An 18,857-nucleotide genomic window follows, 5' to 3' on the forward strand; every position below is an offset into this window, starting at 1 on the left:
GCGTAAGTTCAATGACTAACGCCCTTTTCAAAATCATTGCAAATTTCCCCTCCATTTTTCTCAATCACTTTTCACAAACTTATGCCGCTTTTAATCTCATTTAGTAGGTTTACGTTCACAGTACCGTTTCCCATTATTATCTCGATTTGTCAAAAATGGTGACTTGCGCCCTTTTCAAAATCAGCGATTCAATTATGATAGAAAAATATCGTGAACAAAAGAATCTCTCTTTTCAATGTTATAATTGGAGAAGTATAAGGAATTAAATGATGAACTTCAGGATTTCAAAACCACAAACTAGGTTAGTCATATCCAAAGTGAAAAAAAAAAAGAAGCATGAGGGATGTTTGGAAGAACAAACTGAGAAGTTCTTAAGACTTTGATGTTATTTATATTTATTTATTTTATTGCTGTTTAAGTGATAATGTGGCAAATATAGAAACATTGAAAAGCGATAGCTTTGTGCAGTGTCAATTGGATAAAAATAAAACAACGTTTAAAACAAAAAAAGGATAAAAAATTTATAAAAACGCAGACATGTTTCGGAGGCAATAGCCTCCTTCCTCAGTGCGAAATGTACAAATGAATGAATCAAGGTCAAGGGAGAGTTTAAATTGCGCAACCGGAAAACCATTGACCAATCAGCTATCAGCGAGTGCTGAGGCAAAATATGACGTATTCTAACATGCAAGATTGAATAAGATTGGTGAAAAATGCGGAACAGCAAAAGACTCATTGCAAAGACTATTTAAGTTTTTATGAATGTAAAAGGATTCCAGAAAATCTAATTCACCTACTGTTGTAGGTCTGCAAATGATCTTGGCTTCCGAAAAGAGAAAATTGTGCCCTGTGTCCCAACAATGTTTAGCAATTGAAGATTTGTTCAGTTCTTGTTTTTTAACGTGGTTTTCATGTTCTTTCAAACGAAATTTAAGTGAACGCCTTGTCTGTCCCACGTAAACGATATTACATTGACAAGGAATGTGATATATGCCCCACTGATCAAGTGGTTGGATTGGGTCCTTCAGTTTGGAAAAAGAAAGTTTATTTATGGGTCTGTAAATTACGCAAAAGTCAAATTTACTGAGAATTCTAGAAATACGAAAAGAAATGTGTGGATAAAACGGTAAAACCACAAAACTTAAAGAAGAAAAACTACGTATATTGGAGGGTTTATTCCAGGTTGAAAGTTTGCAAAAAGCCCTGTGGATGACCTGAAGAGGATAACCCCTGTCCAGAGCAGCGGCTTTCAAAAAATTGAGTTCATTGTTGAGAAGGGGCTGATCAGAACATATGGAGATGGCTCGGTTGACAAAAGTATAAAAAGCACATTTTTTGCTTCTTCGGGTGGCATTCAACCTTTATTTTTGAGAGTACTTTTTACCAACAAACTGACGGCCTTGCTATGGGCAACCCTTTGAGTCCCATCCTCAGTGAAATCTACATGGACTTTTTTCAACAGAAATTGTTTCAGTTATTTAACTTTCCACTCTGGCTTAGATATGTTGATGACACTTTCACCCTCTTAGATTGCACTGTTGATTTTGTTCCGTCTATCATTGATCTAATTAACTCGGTCAATTCTAATATTCAGTTTACTGCTGAGATTGAAAACAATAATTCTTTGCCCTTTTTGGATGTTTTAATCTTGAAGACCAATAATAAGTTTTCTACTACCGTTTACCGAAAACCATTTGCTGTCGGTCTTCCCCCACACTCTCGTTCGTGCCACTTGAAGAAGCAAAAAATGTCTGCAGACCTACAACAGTAGGTGAACTAGATTTTCTGGAATCCTTTTACATTCATAAAAACTTAAATAATCTTTGCAATGAGTCTTTTGCTGTTCCACATTTTTCTCCAATCTTATTCAATCTTGCATGTTAGAATACGTCATATTTTGCCTCAGCACTCGCTGATAGCTGATGGGTCAATGGTTTTCCGGTTACGCAATTTAAACTCTCCCTTGACCTTGATTCATTCATTTGTACATTTCGCACTGAGGAAGGAGGCTATTGCCTCCAAAACATATCTGCGTTTTTATAAACTTTTTATCCTTTTTGTGCTTTTAAACGTTGTTTCATTTTTATCCAATTAAATATAGAAACAGTTTTTACATTAACATTCTGCAAAAGATTAGGTAAATAAATAGTTATAATAAATTGAAAGACATTTCGTTACATTTTGATGTCATGCAGAAACATATTACTGGGTTATAACAGACTAGGACCTTAAAAAATTGGTATTTGCTTTTTTTTGGAACCAGTTAAGCTTTTTACTTTTTGTAGAATGGCTTTTTATATCGGAAATTTGGCTATCAACATTGATTAGGCATATCCAACACATTTAATGTGAATATCATATTAGATTGCTAAGTTGTTTCACAAAATAATTCTTGAAATATGTGATCAAAATACAATTTTTGGGAAAAAATTTATTGTTTTGTAAATGGTTGGTTATATATATACATAGTGGAATACATGCAGAAAAGTATTTTAGCTGAATATAAATTTTTGAAATAAATACCCAAGTAAATACCCATTTTGAGTATTTACGCCTAAAAATAAATATCCAGGTATTTTACATCACTAATTGTAAATAAAGAATTTTTGGAATGTTACAATCAAACTATACTATTGAGGGAAAATCAGACTCCATGAAAAAAGTCGATATTTAGTATTATCATTACTTATTATTTTTTCAATTTATCAATTGATAAGGAAACCTATCAGTTATTATCACTTTACCTATTAATAATTTTAAAAAAGTATGATTACCCTAAAGTGGTCACTAAATTAAAAGTTTTAATAGATCACAAGCTACAAACTGAAAAAATTTGAATGTTCTGGTTTAGCTCTAGTTGTAAACCAGTAAGAACTTAAAGTTCATTAATTTCTAAAAATTACCTCCTATGACATTACCCATAGATAACTAAAGTGACCAGTTGTTGCACAATTGGCAGGACAGTTGAACTGTTTATTTCAGGGCAGCAGAGTCGGAGTGAGACTGATATCGAGCTAAAGGAGGCGTAGTCTGGAGTTAAAGGCTTGTAATTTTCAAGAGTTGGAGTTGGTCACTTTCCCTCCGGGTCCACAACTCTGCCAAAGATTGGAGTTGTGGTGGCAGAGTCATATTGAATTTGGGGTAAAGGAGTTGTAATTAAAGTCCGTAGGTAGTTTAAGTTAGGACAATTTTTCTCTGACTCTGAAGCCCAATTTTGTATCACTTAGCAACAGACCCAGGTTTTTATTCTTAGGTTTGCATTTAGTCAAAAAAAAAAAAAGTTGAGAATTTCTTTGTTTTTAGGGAGGAAAAACTAGTACAATAGATCATTGGTCACAGTGCTTGGCTCTACTGAGCCCCCCTCTCCATCATTTCATAGGGAGGGAAAAAAACTAATTTTAGGTGTGTTTCTCATTGTTAATATTTTGTGAAAAAAACTCATTTTATCATATACAGAACATTTTTAAGTATAATCATTCTAGTCTGAAATTTCTTTAGCCTACATGACTTCACTTGGAATGATTAGGAACCTGGAGTTTTTGCAACTAATTTTTTGCTTTCAGGTGACTTAATTGAGCTTAAAAGCTTTTACAAATGAAATTTTGTAAAAGGACTAATTTTAAGATATGTACAAAAATTTAGTGTGAAGAGGCATGTATATGATAAACAATTTGGTTACGGATCATGGGGCCATTTTTGGACGCAATTTCGTAAATTGGCTGCAAAGCACACTCAATTCCAAGTAATACCTGCTTCCAGTAATCTATTACAAATGCCAACAACCCTATTGAAGTAGTTGTCATTTTCCCGTTATGGTAAGTAGTTATGGCAAAAAATTACTACTTTAATAGGGATATGATTACATATGTTTTTAAACAAAATACGTAAAAAGCGTAAAATTTATGAAACTTTTGGACATGAAGTTTGGTTCACGCTGCTTAGAAGAATATCTGCTTCAGAGTTAATCTGTTTGAATTCTTGACTTATATCGCAGCAAATCAATTATCACTTATCTATCAAACTCAAAATGAATGAAGAAATTTTCATTAATTTCTTTCCTACTTTGATAATGTAATGCATCAAAATTGCGATAACTACGTCATTTTCGAAAAAAGCTAAACTGCAACCAATATTTTTATTTCATACAAACTTTATAGTCTGAATACACATTTAAAATAAAACGTTGAAAGATAAAGAATATAATATACGTGCACAACAAAGACTGTCATTCATTAATCAAATGCAAGCTAAACGTCATTCAAAACAAAGTTGACATGGGATCGTAGCAACTACAAAACCGTATAACAAAAATGGACTTTTGCACAAAATACACATCTATTACAAACAAAATAGTGTACCATAATGTTCGGGCGAAACTAACTTCTTGAGGTTTTACCCACATCATAAAAATTATACCATAGCTCTAAAATTATGACACTCGTGACATCAGTACCGTTCAGTGTTTACACTTTTCAACCGTCATGGGAATACTGTTGCCATTCGGGGGAAAGTAATCACGTGCATATCAAAAAGTCGTCGCTACTTGGAGTGATATTCGCAAACAAAAGAGGATAAAAACATTTTTTCAGTAACTACACACTGCATTAAAGTAACAGATAATTTCAATGTTCTTTAAAAAAATAATGATTCTGTTCTTAAAGTAGCGCCATCAACAAGCATTCATAGTTCTTGATAGGGTCGTCAAGAGCCAAGGCGAGTAAGTCCCTTGTCAGTTTGGTCGCCAAGCCCCCCTTCTCCCATAAAAGTTGTCAAATTTATACTAAATTTTGAGATGAGCACCACTAACTAAAAGTAACGCTTTATAGGTACACAATAATTTTCTACCCGAGGGCTCAAATTAAATTTCTGAATATTTGGCACCAAATTTGCAACATTAACATTAAATCGTGCTTTTCGATTTGTAACAAAACAACTGCCCACACGGGTCCGCTCTGAGGGCCGGATATGGCTCGCGGGTCGTAGGTTGGACACCACTGATATTGCACACACATGCATTTATGAATCCCCTTCGGGTACCCTCATAATTGTGACATGGTTTATGATAAATTCGCTACTGACAGAATGAATAAAAATTCTCCTTTAAGGAAATTTTTTTTGCAATTAACAAATCATTATTTTTTTAAATTAGTTAAAAAATGCGTATATCTATTTTTCATATAGTTGTAATGCTTTGTACCTTTCTTTAAGTAATTTGTGGCCCATTACGAAGATGGGGCCTCCAGCACCAGCCCTAGTCGGCATGCGCGGTTATTAGGTCCTGTCCCTAGTTTGCGACTAGACTGACATAGAGTCCACTCTAGACCGACATGGCCTCTCGTCGACCCTGGTCCTAGAACTTGAATGTGCCACCTTACGGTAAGTTAAGAAACTAGTCAAAAAGGTTAAAGATTTCAATTCTGCGCGGACAAGGCACCAAGACAGATGCCTCATTGACCAGGGGTAAGAGTGCACCTGGGTCTTTGTTTTACCATCAACAGTCATTGAGCAGACTGCAGCACGTCCTATATTTTGCTTTTGAATTAAGAATAGTCTTTACTTGTACGGTACAATTTACAAAACAACTCGCCTCTAGAAATTCGAAAAAAAAATACAAATTAATTTTAAAATAAAATTAAATTATTATTTATTTCTTGAAATAATTTTTCATATTAAATAACTAAAAATTTGTTTTAAATAAAGGAAAAACTATGAACTACATCATGAAAAATATTAACATCACGTTCATGCTCACGAGCGCCAGCAGATTGGTGCACTTTCACCCCCTGGCTTTTGAAAATACAATTTAATAAATTGAAAAAAGGACAAAATAAAAACACATAAAAGCTACAAAATACATCACAAAAAAAGTTTTTAATCTCACGTCTTCTCATAAAGCGCCAGTAGGGGGGGGGGGCATAAGGGGAAGCACTTTCATTGCTTTTAAAAATATTTTTTTTATGAAAAAAAATGAAAACATATTTATTTATTTATTTATTTATTTATTTTCAGCAATGAAAAAGATGAGACACGATATTGGAGCAGCAAAAATATTATTTTAGAGCAGTTATAGAGCAGCTAAATAGCTGCATTTGGAGCACTAAAATCCCTTTTGGAGCATCCGCTTTGGCTCAAATATCATTTTGGAGCGCCAAAATATCAACTTCGTCGAGGTTTTTAAATTCTTTTTAAAAAATATTTATTTATTTATTTTTATTTTACTTTATTTATTAATTTTTATTTCACTTATTTGTTCATTTATTTATTTATTCACTATTATTTTACAAATTTATTTTTTATTTTTTGAGCTGCAAACTATAAATTTTGAAGCATTGATTTTTTTTTTTTTTTTGGCACTCCATTTACAGTAATCACAACTTTACTTCATGGGGGAAAATATTGGTTTTAAAGTAAACACGTGGTTTAAAATTTTTAAAATATAGTAATGCTCAGAAGTGGCTCGTATTACGGGGGAAGGGGGGGGGCAACTGCTGATATATAAGAGTTTCACTACCATAAACTTTTACTGGTATTTAAGAAAAAAATCTGTTGCAATGGACAACAAATTTTTCTAATGGTCGTTTTCACAAGGAATAACAACTCCTATTCTGTACAATATTTTCAAAGAGAAAAACGTTAAAATACAGCAAGTAGTTTTTTTAAGCTACCCCATCCAATCACCCCACCAAAAGGGTGGAATGAACACAAAATTGAACTTTGAAATGAGAGGTTTTCACCAGAAAATGAGACAAATATTGAATATATTTCACTGTATTTTTAAGCTTTCCTATTTGAAAGTGCTTGGGAGGCCCATGTATTTTTCTCCATTTAGTAATTTTCATGATGATATTTTCATTAAAAAAAAATTAAAGTGTAAATGTGTAGCGTAGCTTTTATGAAGCGATCATGTTTATTTATCTATGAATTTTTGAAAAAAAAAAAAAACTGAAACTGGCTATGGGCTTGTACAATGTATTGAATACTATGTAAAAAGAAATTATACAGTTTGATATGTGCATCTCAGGGGGCCATTAGCTAAGTAATTAAAATGATACAGAATCTGGGATGTTCCTAAATAACATTTAAAGGGTGCGTTTTCTTTTAAAATTTTGCAGGAAAAAATACTTTTGTCACTATTATCCCATTTGTTCAAAATGAGTAAATTTATTAACAAGAAATAAATTTAATTTTCTGCAACATAGGTGTAATCAGTAGCAAGAAAGTGTACTGCTTAAAATAAAGACAAACAATACAAAATTTCATTGAAACAGAATGAAATATTGAAATTAATCCTCACAGCTGACGTTCACGTAACTCTATTATGAGGAATTACATCCAGGAATTTTTAAACTGGTTTTCTTTTGCAGGTTCATATATAATAATTCATCCTATAGCAATTAGTTCTATGGACTGGTGGACTTCTGTGGATCTAACTTCCACACTTCACTTCATATCATTATTTCACTCATGATTTGTTTGTGTTTTTTTTTTTTTTAATTCTATGTGCAAGCTTTTTCCCTCTCAAAAATTGATGGTTAGTGCTTTTGGATTACCTTATAATTTAATCTATCTATACCAATATTATCAAGAGAGAGGGCGGATTTTTGTGTATTTACATGTTCGAGGTAGTCTCCGGAACCAGCGCACCTATTTGAAAAATTTCTTCACTATAAGAAAGGTGCTTTCTTACTGAGTAACATAGGCTATAATTCGAAAAAAAATCCGATAAATAGTTTTTTTTATTTAAATTTAGACAAAAATTTCACGTAAATTACCTATTACTGTCTATTAAAGGGGTGAAAAATTACTTGCACATATTAATATTATATATCGTTGAAAAGGGTAGAATTTCTCGCGTTCTAAACAGTTTGTTTCAATGCTATAACTCAATTACGGCGGGAGTAATTTGCATTTTTAGCTCGAACTTTTTTAGGCTTAGCTAAAATTTAGGCACTACTTTCTTCATTAAATCTATCAATAAAAAGTGAAGGAATTGTCCCACAGTTTTCTTTTTGACATCATAGGAAAAAGCGACATTTTTTACTTTAAATCTCTGTTGACCTATGGTCGAAAAAATTAGCTTCTATTTTAAAAGGAAAAAAAAGTTACAAGCGTTTTTAAATCAATTTCGAAATACGTCATTTTGATTCAAGTTGTCAACCATTTTATTTTCGCGTTTCCACGGTTACGCTTTTTGAATCCATTGTTTATTTCCTTATTTTGCATTTAATTTCTCAAACTTATTTTATTTCATGTTTCCATGGTTACGCTTTTAAAATCCATCTTTCGCATTTTCATTTCTTAAAAGTATTTTAATATCTGTCTTCATTGTCGCAAAGCCGAGAAACTCAGCTCTTAATATATAAAGATTTGAAAGCTACTGTTAATGTGATTTTATACCTTTTTGTTTGTTTGGCGAAACATTTATTATTGCCAAAGAAAAAACATTCGTTTTACTCACAGAAGGGCTGGGTTCCGGTAGCGTGGTCGCTTGGCGCGTTAGGCGCTGAGCAGTTCAGTCTAGGATTATTGTTTTAAGGCAACCGTTAATGTAATTCATTGTTTTGGCGATTTGTTTTGAAAGAAAAGAAACTTTTGATTTGTTTTTATCCGAGTGAAATGTACATTTTTTTTCTGGCGACGATTTTTGAATGTTTCACGGGATTTTTTTCTTTTTTTTTCTTTTTCGTTAGACGGATCGATTATGATAGCGTGGTTGCTGGGTAAGGTTTTGCGATAAACAATAGAATTGCGGAATTATTTTTACATATGAAAGATATTATTTGATGGGTTTTTTTTTTCTGTTTATTTGGCGAAATATTCTAAATTGCAGTAAAAACCGCTTCGCTCGCTAAATACAGTTTTAAAGCAACCGTAAATCTAATTTAATGATTTGATGAAAAGTTTTAAATTCCAAAAAAATTTAAATATTTTTTTTTTCAAAAGGTGTGTACGCATTTTATACAAAGAAAAAATGATAATTTCACATTAGAGGGGGAGAGGGCGTCAATTTTTTTCATTCAACGGACTTCCATTAAATTTTTAGCACGGACATCGCTGTGCGAGTACTGCTAGTATTATCATAAAGAATGAAAGTCTTTGATTAAGTGGTTACAAAAAAAAAGAGAAAGAAGAAGAAAAAGAAAAAAACAACTGAAAAACGTCTTTTGAATACTGGCAACTAACATAGTACTTGAATTTTCATGTGTAATTATCACAATGTAACTTTATTAACAATAATATGAAAGTTTGAGAACAGAAATTAAATGAAATTTTGAAATATTGGTTTGAAAAAAGAAAAGGAAAAAAAAAGGACTAAAATAATAGTTTAAAAAACTAAAATAACACGCTTTCGTAGCAAAATGAACTAAAAAGTGAAAAATAATCTTTGGATGATAGTAGTTGACCAATCACTTTATTTTAATGTAATACAAAAAACCGTGGGGTGCTGTCTATTTAAATTTTTGCATGGACAATAAATGGAAGAAATTCAAGACAACTGATAAGAAGTTCCCCACGCTTTTTTGTATTACATTAAAATTAAGTGATTGGTCAACTACTATCATCCAAAGATTATTTTTCACTTTTTAGTCCATTTTGCTACGAAAGCGTGTTATTTTAGTTTTTTAAACTATTATTTTATTTTCTTCTTTTTGGTTTAATTTGTTTTACGAAAAAATATTCATTTCAACATTGTTCAAATTTTTTATATTCATGAAATTTGCCCAAAAAAAGCGACTAAAGGTCTCGGGGGGCATTCGAAACGTGGTCTCTCGAACTCCAAAAAGAGCAACTGTACACCTTAAAGTGTAATAGCCGAGCTCTAAAAACATTCAACTTCGCTGATAAATTGTCTGTGGAGTAATTGTCTAATCCAGATAATCCATCTCAGTCATCGATGTATGTGTGCGGAAATCATATCTACATTACTTTGAAAATTTGAGATGCATTTGAATAAAAGTTTTGTTCAACAATGGTCTGATCAGCAATGAATTTCCAATTGAAGGCTCACCTAAATTTTGGCATGAAATTAGTTAAAAATAATTATATTTCAGGTTCTAATTACCTTGGAACATTGGAAAAAATTTTGTCCGATGCAGAAAAATTAAAGGTTTTTATAGATATTTTTAAATAATTTTTGCGAGCATTTTTTAATCTATTTTTTTTTTAATTTTGATTTTTTCACATTGTTGGATTTATGCCAAAATATTGATTAAAATTGGAGGAAACTAACAATTAAAAGAGTTAATTAATTTGATTATAGAATATTGCATTGTCATCGGGTCTGAGGTCACGTGCCAAATTTCAAAAGAATCCGATCGCAGGAAGTGGGCGAAATTTGAGCTGCAAGATTCCTTTACAAGATATATACATACATACATACAGGTGAAGCTAATAAAAGCATGTTAATAAAAAAAGGACTATTATCAACAACTCATTAATATGTAATCGGTAATCGACCAATTTATACTTATCGGCAGCCCTAGTTGCTAATATTAAAACTGTGCGCTTAAAGTACTTTCAAGATATGTTATGTGGAAACAAGTCTCCTGAGGGATGAAGTATTCCACCCCTCTCCCACAGCGCAATCTATAGTTACGATTGTGACATTTGTACATGATATATTTTCACTTTAAACCGGGAATTTTAAATTTTGTCTTTTAATATTTACATAGTATTTGAATATAAGTAACTATTACGTATCTAAATATAAAAAATACCAATTTTCTATAAACATTTTTGCAAAAAAATTAAAAACGCTCATTTTCACAGTAAACTTTCAATGGGATGGTTTCCTTCAGTCATAAGTACTACTTTTAGTTATTGAAATGGATAGAAGGAGCAAAAAAAAAAAAAAAACATGGACCCAGAAAATACTTTTATTTTTCCAACAGTTATTTTTTATTTAATTTTTTAAAATGTCCGATTTTTCAAACAAGGCGTGGTCTTGATGACGTCACAAATGATGCAATTTGGCGCATCTTTCTACCGCGTGTCCACGTTGTGATAATCAAGCAGTGAATTAAATATTGCGCTCTACCGCTGGCTCTACGCTTGATATCAACCCTATTGTTGCCAATACATGTGAGTAAAGATGCGAATTAAATATTTTGCTCTGTGAATGGCAACACTGAATGACATTTCATCATTTGTGATGTCATCGGCAGAAGCAGTAAACAATGAAAAGGCTTCAATTTTAGTAATTTTTTTTAAATATCAAACTTAAACAAATTATTTAAAAAATGGCCAGATCCTATGTTTTTAAGCATGCTCTTTCAGAAAAAATACTTTTAAAATTTTGGAAACGACCCCATTATCTGCGGCATTTCACACGTTCAATTTTTTTTTTTTTCGATTAAGTTAAACTGAATGCAGATAAATACAAACATTAAAACTTAATAAGTGCAAAATCTATTTCTAGAAGAATTCCTATGCGTATGATCGAGTGACTGGACCAGTTTTGTTCAAAAACATTCCCCTCTCCTCCTCTAAGAGTGTTTAGCGTAAACTTGCTTCATCTGTTTCAGTTAATCTGTTTGCACCATTTGCTCGCGTATATGTGTAATTCATTCGAAATAATGAGCGATCTTTTTTAAACATTTACATACATTTTTTGCACAGCACACGGTTATCATTATAGCTATAGTTTAAACGTATGCGAGTGTTGTTGATCTTTCTTACGCTATAGCATACACAAGTATCGTTTTTTACTTACTTTGTGGATTGTCCGCGAATTTGTGAATCTGCGGTCACCTAACCACCCTATTCCGCGGATAATCGGAAGTTTACTGTATGTAAGAAATTATGAGTTGAATATCATTTAAAAAACTAATCTGTACGAGTAGCTCTTGTGCTTTTTTGCGTCACATCCGAAACATTAAAGTTAGCACCAGGGCCGTCGACAGGATTTATGGGCCCCTATGCAACTTTCTTCAGGGCCCCTAACTTTTTACTTGAATCTCCTCTTTCTTCGCTCTGTTTTTACATAAATGTCCTAAATATTGTCAATGTGTCTAGGTCTAATAAAAAGGTTTTTTTTTAACTGAAAGTTTTTTTTTCTCAATTAAAATTACTTTGCTGTGCTTCTTCTTAATCCAAACTTTGTAATGTTATTAAAAAGAGATTCTTGTATACAGGGTCAGGTTTCGACTTAATGGGGCCCTAGGCTATTTTAAGTATGGGGGACCTTTTTTGTAGCTCGGACAACATTATATTAGGAGCAAAACGGGCTATTTTTTAAGTTTTTTTCCCCAATTATGTGTCTTTTCCTCTGGCACATATAGCGATATAGCCATGAATGTGTTTTTAAAAAATGTTTTGTTATACTGTTTTATTTTTCTTTACCTTGAAAGAGGAGGGTTTTCAGGAGAGTTATACAGGGGCCAGGGTCGCGCCAAGCTTGATCGGCGCCGTCGTGCAAATGTCTTTTGAGCGCCTTCATGCAGTGACGCTCGAGCAAAATATAGTTACTTCCTAGGGTCAGGTTTTGTAGAAAAATGCAACATAGAAAAAAATACATTTAGCATTTAATTTATTAAAATAAAAACAATCTGTAAATTTTCAATTTTGGAACACAGTGTACGTGTTTACTTCTTATCTCTAAGTTATTTCGAGTATGGGCGGGTGTAACGTACGGGCGATTGAAACTGACTTTTAAAATCTGACTTTTCTCTTAGAAACCTTGCATGGAGCTCCCGTTAAAAAAGAGATGGCCAGTTTCAGTTAATCAAAGCATTTTATCCCAACAATTTAAAAAAATCTTGGAATGTGAACGAAATAATTATTGCTTGCTAGTATGCAGCTTAAATTGCATTGCTAGTATGCAGCTACTGCAAGCTTGCCAGTATGCAACATAATAATCTGGACAGTATATCAAATATTATAATAATTATTATAATATTTGATTACCGTACAGAAAGCAAGATGTCTATTTCTGGACTTTATATTGATCGATATTTAGTTTGTTTCTGAAAAGTAAGTTTCAAAATATAGAAAATTCTGGAAAACCTACTTTACCGAGATAGCGGGCTTTTTTCTGGCTGGGCCCGATTTGACGAATCCGACCGAATCCGATATGCTAATGCATTTTTGGAAAAAGAAAATATTTTGAAAATCAAAGTTAACACCGCTCTAAATATCTCTCCTAATTAATAAATAATTATTTAAAATGTTATGCCGGTCAAAATATGACAGCAGAGTATTGAATAGATTTCTAAATTGAAGTAGAGGATATTTCCCCTTAATATCTGAAACTGGAATCTTTTCCGGTAAAATCAAAAATTTTAAAATACGGAACCGTTACAAAAGGCATTGAATTTAAGATCCAAAACAAATATAGAGTCTCTCCAAAGTTTTTTTTTTTTTTTTTTAATTTAATGCACAAATAGTTAAAAAGATAAACGGGGGAGGGGAGAGGAGAATCAAGTAATTATGGTCAACACTTTTCGGAACTAAAAATTTAACCTAAATTATTGTCTACAATGTATAAATATTACACACATCTAAGTAATATGCAAATGTGCTTACCATATTTTTTTTTCAATGTATGATAACATGAAGCAGTGGAATTACAACGAACTGAAAATCGCAAAACGACTATGTTTGCACAAATTATAATACAAGATATTGACATCAAGAACCAAAATGGGGATAAGCAAATTTCTTGCTCCTCATATGCTCAACCTTGTGTAATAAAGACATACCGAAATAGCATTCATGGCTCCACATTAAGAAGGAAAATGCTAATGTATAAATTAATGTCACCTGTTTTCAGTGTAAAAGATAGCGCTTTTGAATAGTATGTTTAGACACAAAAAGTCGATATTTTTTTCCTTTTAGATTCTCAGTGAGACGGATTAATTGTTTCAATGAGCAGTATAATTTCACTGCCTCCATTAAATGTCATGAAGAATTCCATTTTATTTTTTGGTTAGAGTTTATTTTCCCTTCATTTGAAGCATTTTTGATCGGTAGAGTTAGGCGCCCTTTGGGCTCTCTGGCGCCGTCGTGCGTCGCACGACCTTGCACATAGGGACGGCGTGGCCCTGACAGGGACCTTCTTTGAGTTGAGGGTAGAAACCACAAACTTGAGGGAGGCCGGGGGTTTCTCCCCCGTAAATGTTTTTTAAAAATGCATTAAAAAATTCTGCATTTTGAGGTCTTATAAGAGGTAATTCAAACTAGAAAAACATCAGCAAAAATGGGGAGAACAAAATTCAGAAATTTTTTAAACTTATGCACTCTTTTGCAAATTAAGGCAATACAAAAGAAAATTTTGCCCTTGGTTCAACAAATCGTTGATATTTAACGACAGACAGGAAGAGCGAGAGAGAAGAAACGATATGACACACAATCACTTGCTCACATCGACTTTCGGTTAACATATTTTATTTTTCGAACCCGTTAGTTTTGACTATCCCTTTTACCCACGACAAACACAACGCTGAATCAATTGAAAAATGTTCTTTAAAATAAATAATGGAAATATTTAAAAAATAGATACTAATGAGAAAGCAGAATTCACACACACAGAAAGTTCACCTAAAGCTAAAGCTTGTTTAGCTTATAGGTAAATTCAACACTGATTCTAATTAATACAGTGACACAGGGGAACACATCCCTTTTCCCCCAAGAGAAAAGGCACCCCCTCCCCCCCAAAAAAAGTTAATGGCCCTGACCCCCCTAGGTGGGCACCCTTGAGTGACATAACAGTGCCCCCTTTTAGATACAGTCGGACCTCCATATATCGAAGTAGCAAATTGCCGGAAAACAATTCGATATATAGAAATTTCGATATATGGAACCTAAAACATTAAAATAAAAGCTAATTTTCGTGTATGAAACCCAATTTATAATTTATACGAGCATCGGATTAAATGAAAGTTAATGATTTAAAAATTAACAAAAATTACATTTTTACGTCAACATACATCTTCATATTCTTCGGCAATTCAATTTGATCGAAACGTTAAAAGATTTTCGTTTTAAGAATGTGATCGAGAGAAAAGTAAAAAATCAATCTACTTAACTTGAATGATTTTTACTGAAGCTAAGAAGACTAGGAATGATAATCAACAGACAAAAGAGATAACTTGTAACTGATTTTACAGTGTTACTGGTTACAACTAAGATTTGAAAGAAACTTAAGGGTATTTAAGAACTTCAGAACGGAACAACGACTTAACTACACACCATTCAGCCCTAGATTCCTTATGAGTTCCGTAGCAACCTTTAGTGAATATAATTTTCTCCTCTAACCTTCATTTTTCATGAGACAAACAGTCTAAAGTGGAAAAAAAAAATCTACGAATGTCTCGAAAAAACTTTCGATACATAGAGATTTTTTCGATATATAGAAACAATTTTTCTACATAATGAACATAGAAATTTGCTGGGATTTCGATACATAGAAAATTTCGATATGTGGAAGTTCGATATATGGAGGTTCGACTGTATTTGATGAGAAGTGCTTCGTTCAAAATGTTTTCCCAAATTAGACAACCGTTTTTAAACTTGAAACAACGCTAGAATTAGTTTCATTTTGTATCACTGAACTTAAAACTCAGAACAATACATATTTTAAAATATTTCATCAAACTTGAGCCGTTTGCCAATGTTTTAAGTTTCAAATGCTAAAAATGCAAGCGCTTTTTTTTTTAAATTTTTTACCCTTTGTCCATTTTACTAAAGTTCTGGTAATCTTTCAGAAATAAGCTTTTTTTTAGCCTTGCAATTTACACAAAAAAAAAAAAATCATATTTATTTTTGGTCGATAGAGGGCTCTGAAGATAAGGACAAAAAAAAATTCTCACTTCGAACTTGCACGATTGAAAACTTGTAATCTCTAGGAGAAAGAGTTTTTTCAAACTAAAAAGCTTTTTTTTAAAAGAAAAAAAAGTGGTGGGAGGGATTTTTTTCTTTTTCTTATGCCCGCTTCGCGGGCCCCCCAATCTCTCACGGGCCCCTATGCAATGCATAGGCTTGCCCCCCCCCTTCTCGACGGCCCTGGTTAGCACCAAGATTAAAATTCCTAAATTAAAATGCAAATATGTTCAGTAAATTTCTGCAACAGATTCCTGAAAATAGATTGAACAATAATCAGGATATTATTTGTTGTTTACATTCAATTTTATATACGCAATCGCTAATAAACACCAGAGTGTAGTTTATAACATTAAAATCTCATAAAAAGTATATAAAAAACGATAGTTAAATTTAATACTCCATTTCTACTGCCACAGGAGCGCACACCAGACTGTTACGAGACGCCAAATGATGCGATGACAGTTGAAAACAATTTTCAGTAGTTCAAAAAGTGAAATTTGCTGACGAGTGGCGAACTGTACATCGTTTCAATGGAATTTCGTGAATATGTATTAAATGTTAGTTTTGGTTAAATCACCATTTTCTGTTAAGACTGAGGAAATCAACGTTGACAGCTGCAGGAGTAAGTACCCACAATGTTTGTTGTTGTGTTTTATGTCTTTTTGCCGACAAGCATATCTTAAAATTTTTAAAGCAACGTTTTATGGAGTACTATCATACAGAGTAACTTTGGTTAAGGAATGAACCGATTAATTGGCAGTAATCGGTAATTGGCCATATCGGTTAATTTTTCCGCATTAATCGGCCGGAATTTAAAAAAAAATTAAATGACTTTAAGTGTGCCCAGAACTAGAAATAATGCTAAATGAGTTCATAAGCAATAAATAAATTTCTGCAACAAAAGTTACCATTGACAATTCGTATAATTGACGTAACATCAATTTCTATTGATAATAATAATAATAATTCTAATATTAATGTGGTAGATTAAATTGTTCATTTTTAAACATATTTATTGAATTAATGCTCTTTTTTTTCAAGTTGTATTTTATGGTATGGTTACATGCATTACATGTATGTCTGTTAGTTCCACCGCTCCTCTAAAACGTGTAATGGAATAAAACTCCGATTCAAACCTTTTTACTTTTTTTCTCTTCTTTTTTGCTATTTTGTAACTGTATTTGATGTTTATGCATGCAATTACAACAAACATTTTATAATTTTCTTTTAAAATTACATCTTTTTCATTCAACAAGTTTTTTTTTTTTTTTTGTAAGTAGGGAAAAGGGGGAGCGCATGCGAACAATTTTTTTCATTTCTTTATTTTTCTAAAAATATTATCAACTTTTCAGGGTAAACATGTCTCCGTGATTGAATAGTATTTTCTTTGTGCCATGTAATTTTTTCAGAGTTAAAAAAATATATATATCTTTACCCCTTTATGGTATTAAAAAAAAATGTCTTCAATTATTCACATGTGCCCCTATAGGGGGGCACAAGTGAACCAACTTGGGGGTATATATGAATATGAATGGAAAAATGCAGGACAAGCATTATATTTCAACGAAAGACTCTTTAATATGAAACATTACGTATATACCAATTACATTGAATGTTTTGTCTTTGTAACTTATTATGTGTCGGACTATAGTACAGAAAATGTGTCATTACGAAAAAATTTTTTTACGAACTATGTAACTCTGCTCAATGTAAAATTTTAAAGTTTCGTTGCTTGTTCTGATCACTGAATTAACAAGAAAAAACTTGCAAGACTACATTATGTAAAGAATATTTTATTGTGTAAAGATTATTGGTATATATTGCGTTTAAGCTTCATACAGAATTAAGGGAATGAATTTTATAATTATTTTGAACTTAAATTCTTCATTAAATAAAAATATTTTGACTTTTTATTTAATGCAAGTAATTTTATAACACTAAACTCTTGACCAATTATTAAGTTACAAGAAAAAGTAAATAAATAAAAATAAAATGACAGAAATAAAATACTAAATCTTAATATATAAAAATCAATGTCCTGAGATAATATATATACATATATATATACATATATATATATATATCAACGCACAGCCGAAACCGCTGAAGCTTCAGACTTGAAATTTGGCAGGCATGTCCGCATGATTACGAAAGTAACCACTAAGAAAGGATTTTTCGAAATCTCAATTAGTTCGGGAGAAATTAATTAAAACCTCTTAATTTCTGAGAAATTAAAACCTGTCATTGAATTCAAATCCTTTATTTTCGAAGGCTTTCCTCCATTCAAATCATTATTCAGTACTTCATCTCAACTTTTGGTCGATAGCGAACTATAAATTTGATATTGTTTTTGTTTCTCACGTGGTTCTTCGAGGCTTTTCTCAAGTCAAATCATAATGTTTCTGTCTATTGCTTTCATTTCTTCAAAACTAGAAACGAAGTTTTTAAGAACATCATCACAGGCGAACTATCCTTTTGAATTTAGAAGAGTACAGTTTCCTGTTAAAGTTTGCTTTGCAATAACCATTAATAAATCACAAGGACAGACATTAAAAGTAGCAGGGACCAATTTAAGAGAAGACTTTTTTTCACATGGCCAATGTTATGTAGCTTTCTCCAAAGCATCAAGCAGCTTAATAATTTTAGCACCAGAAAAAAAAAACTAAAAATGTTGTATACAAAGAAGTTCTTGCTTAAACATAGGTATATCAATAAAATGTGGATGGCCTGTGTTTGCAAAGATAATCAATACTTTAAAAGGATCGTTAATAACAGTTAAAGATCGGTTAAGGACAAAGGCATATATGTAAGGAGTTCAGGGGCCACGGGATCCTCCCCAAATTAGAAAAAGTTATAGGTAATAAGTAATCATTATAGGGGATTTTCGAAACTAGGTGCACCAAGCACTGTTAACCCCTGCTAATTCCATTATCCGAGCAATGCCGGGTACGGGAATGCTAGTATTTAATAATAATCATAACAATAAAAACAATAAATTTACAAACCGATTGTAGAAAAAATAATAATTATAAATA

At 32.1% G+C, this 18,857-nt stretch overlaps 2 protein-coding genes across 2 annotated transcripts in view; one reads left to right on the forward strand and one right to left on the reverse strand.

The window, feature by feature from the left end:
• Window positions 1-4,430, reverse strand: part of LOC129225778 (TBC1 domain family member 9-like) — an 89,339-nt gene extending 84,909 nt beyond the window's left edge. Inside the window, 1 exon segment of the mRNA XM_054860287.1 lies at window positions 4,359-4,430. Within this exon segment, the coding sequence (XP_054716262.1) occupies window positions 4,359-4,405 (47 nt within the window). The 5' untranslated portion in view covers window positions 4,406-4,430.
• An 11,819-nt stretch (window positions 4,431-16,249) lies between these two features.
• The window catches only part of LOC129225915 (glucose dehydrogenase [FAD, quinone]-like), a 45,803-nt gene continuing 43,195 nt past the window's right edge, over window positions 16,250-18,857 (forward strand). Inside the window, exon 1 of the mRNA XM_054860447.1 lies at window positions 16,250-16,444. The gene's annotated coding sequence lies outside the window, so the exon portion shown is untranslated. The remainder of the gene's footprint in view (window positions 16,445-18,857) is intronic.

The sequence above is a fragment of the Uloborus diversus genome, chromosome 7 (assembly GCF_026930045.1).
Source record: "Uloborus diversus isolate 005 chromosome 7, Udiv.v.3.1, whole genome shotgun sequence".
NCBI classification, from domain to species: Eukaryota; Metazoa; Arthropoda; class Arachnida; order Araneae; family Uloboridae; genus Uloborus; species Uloborus diversus.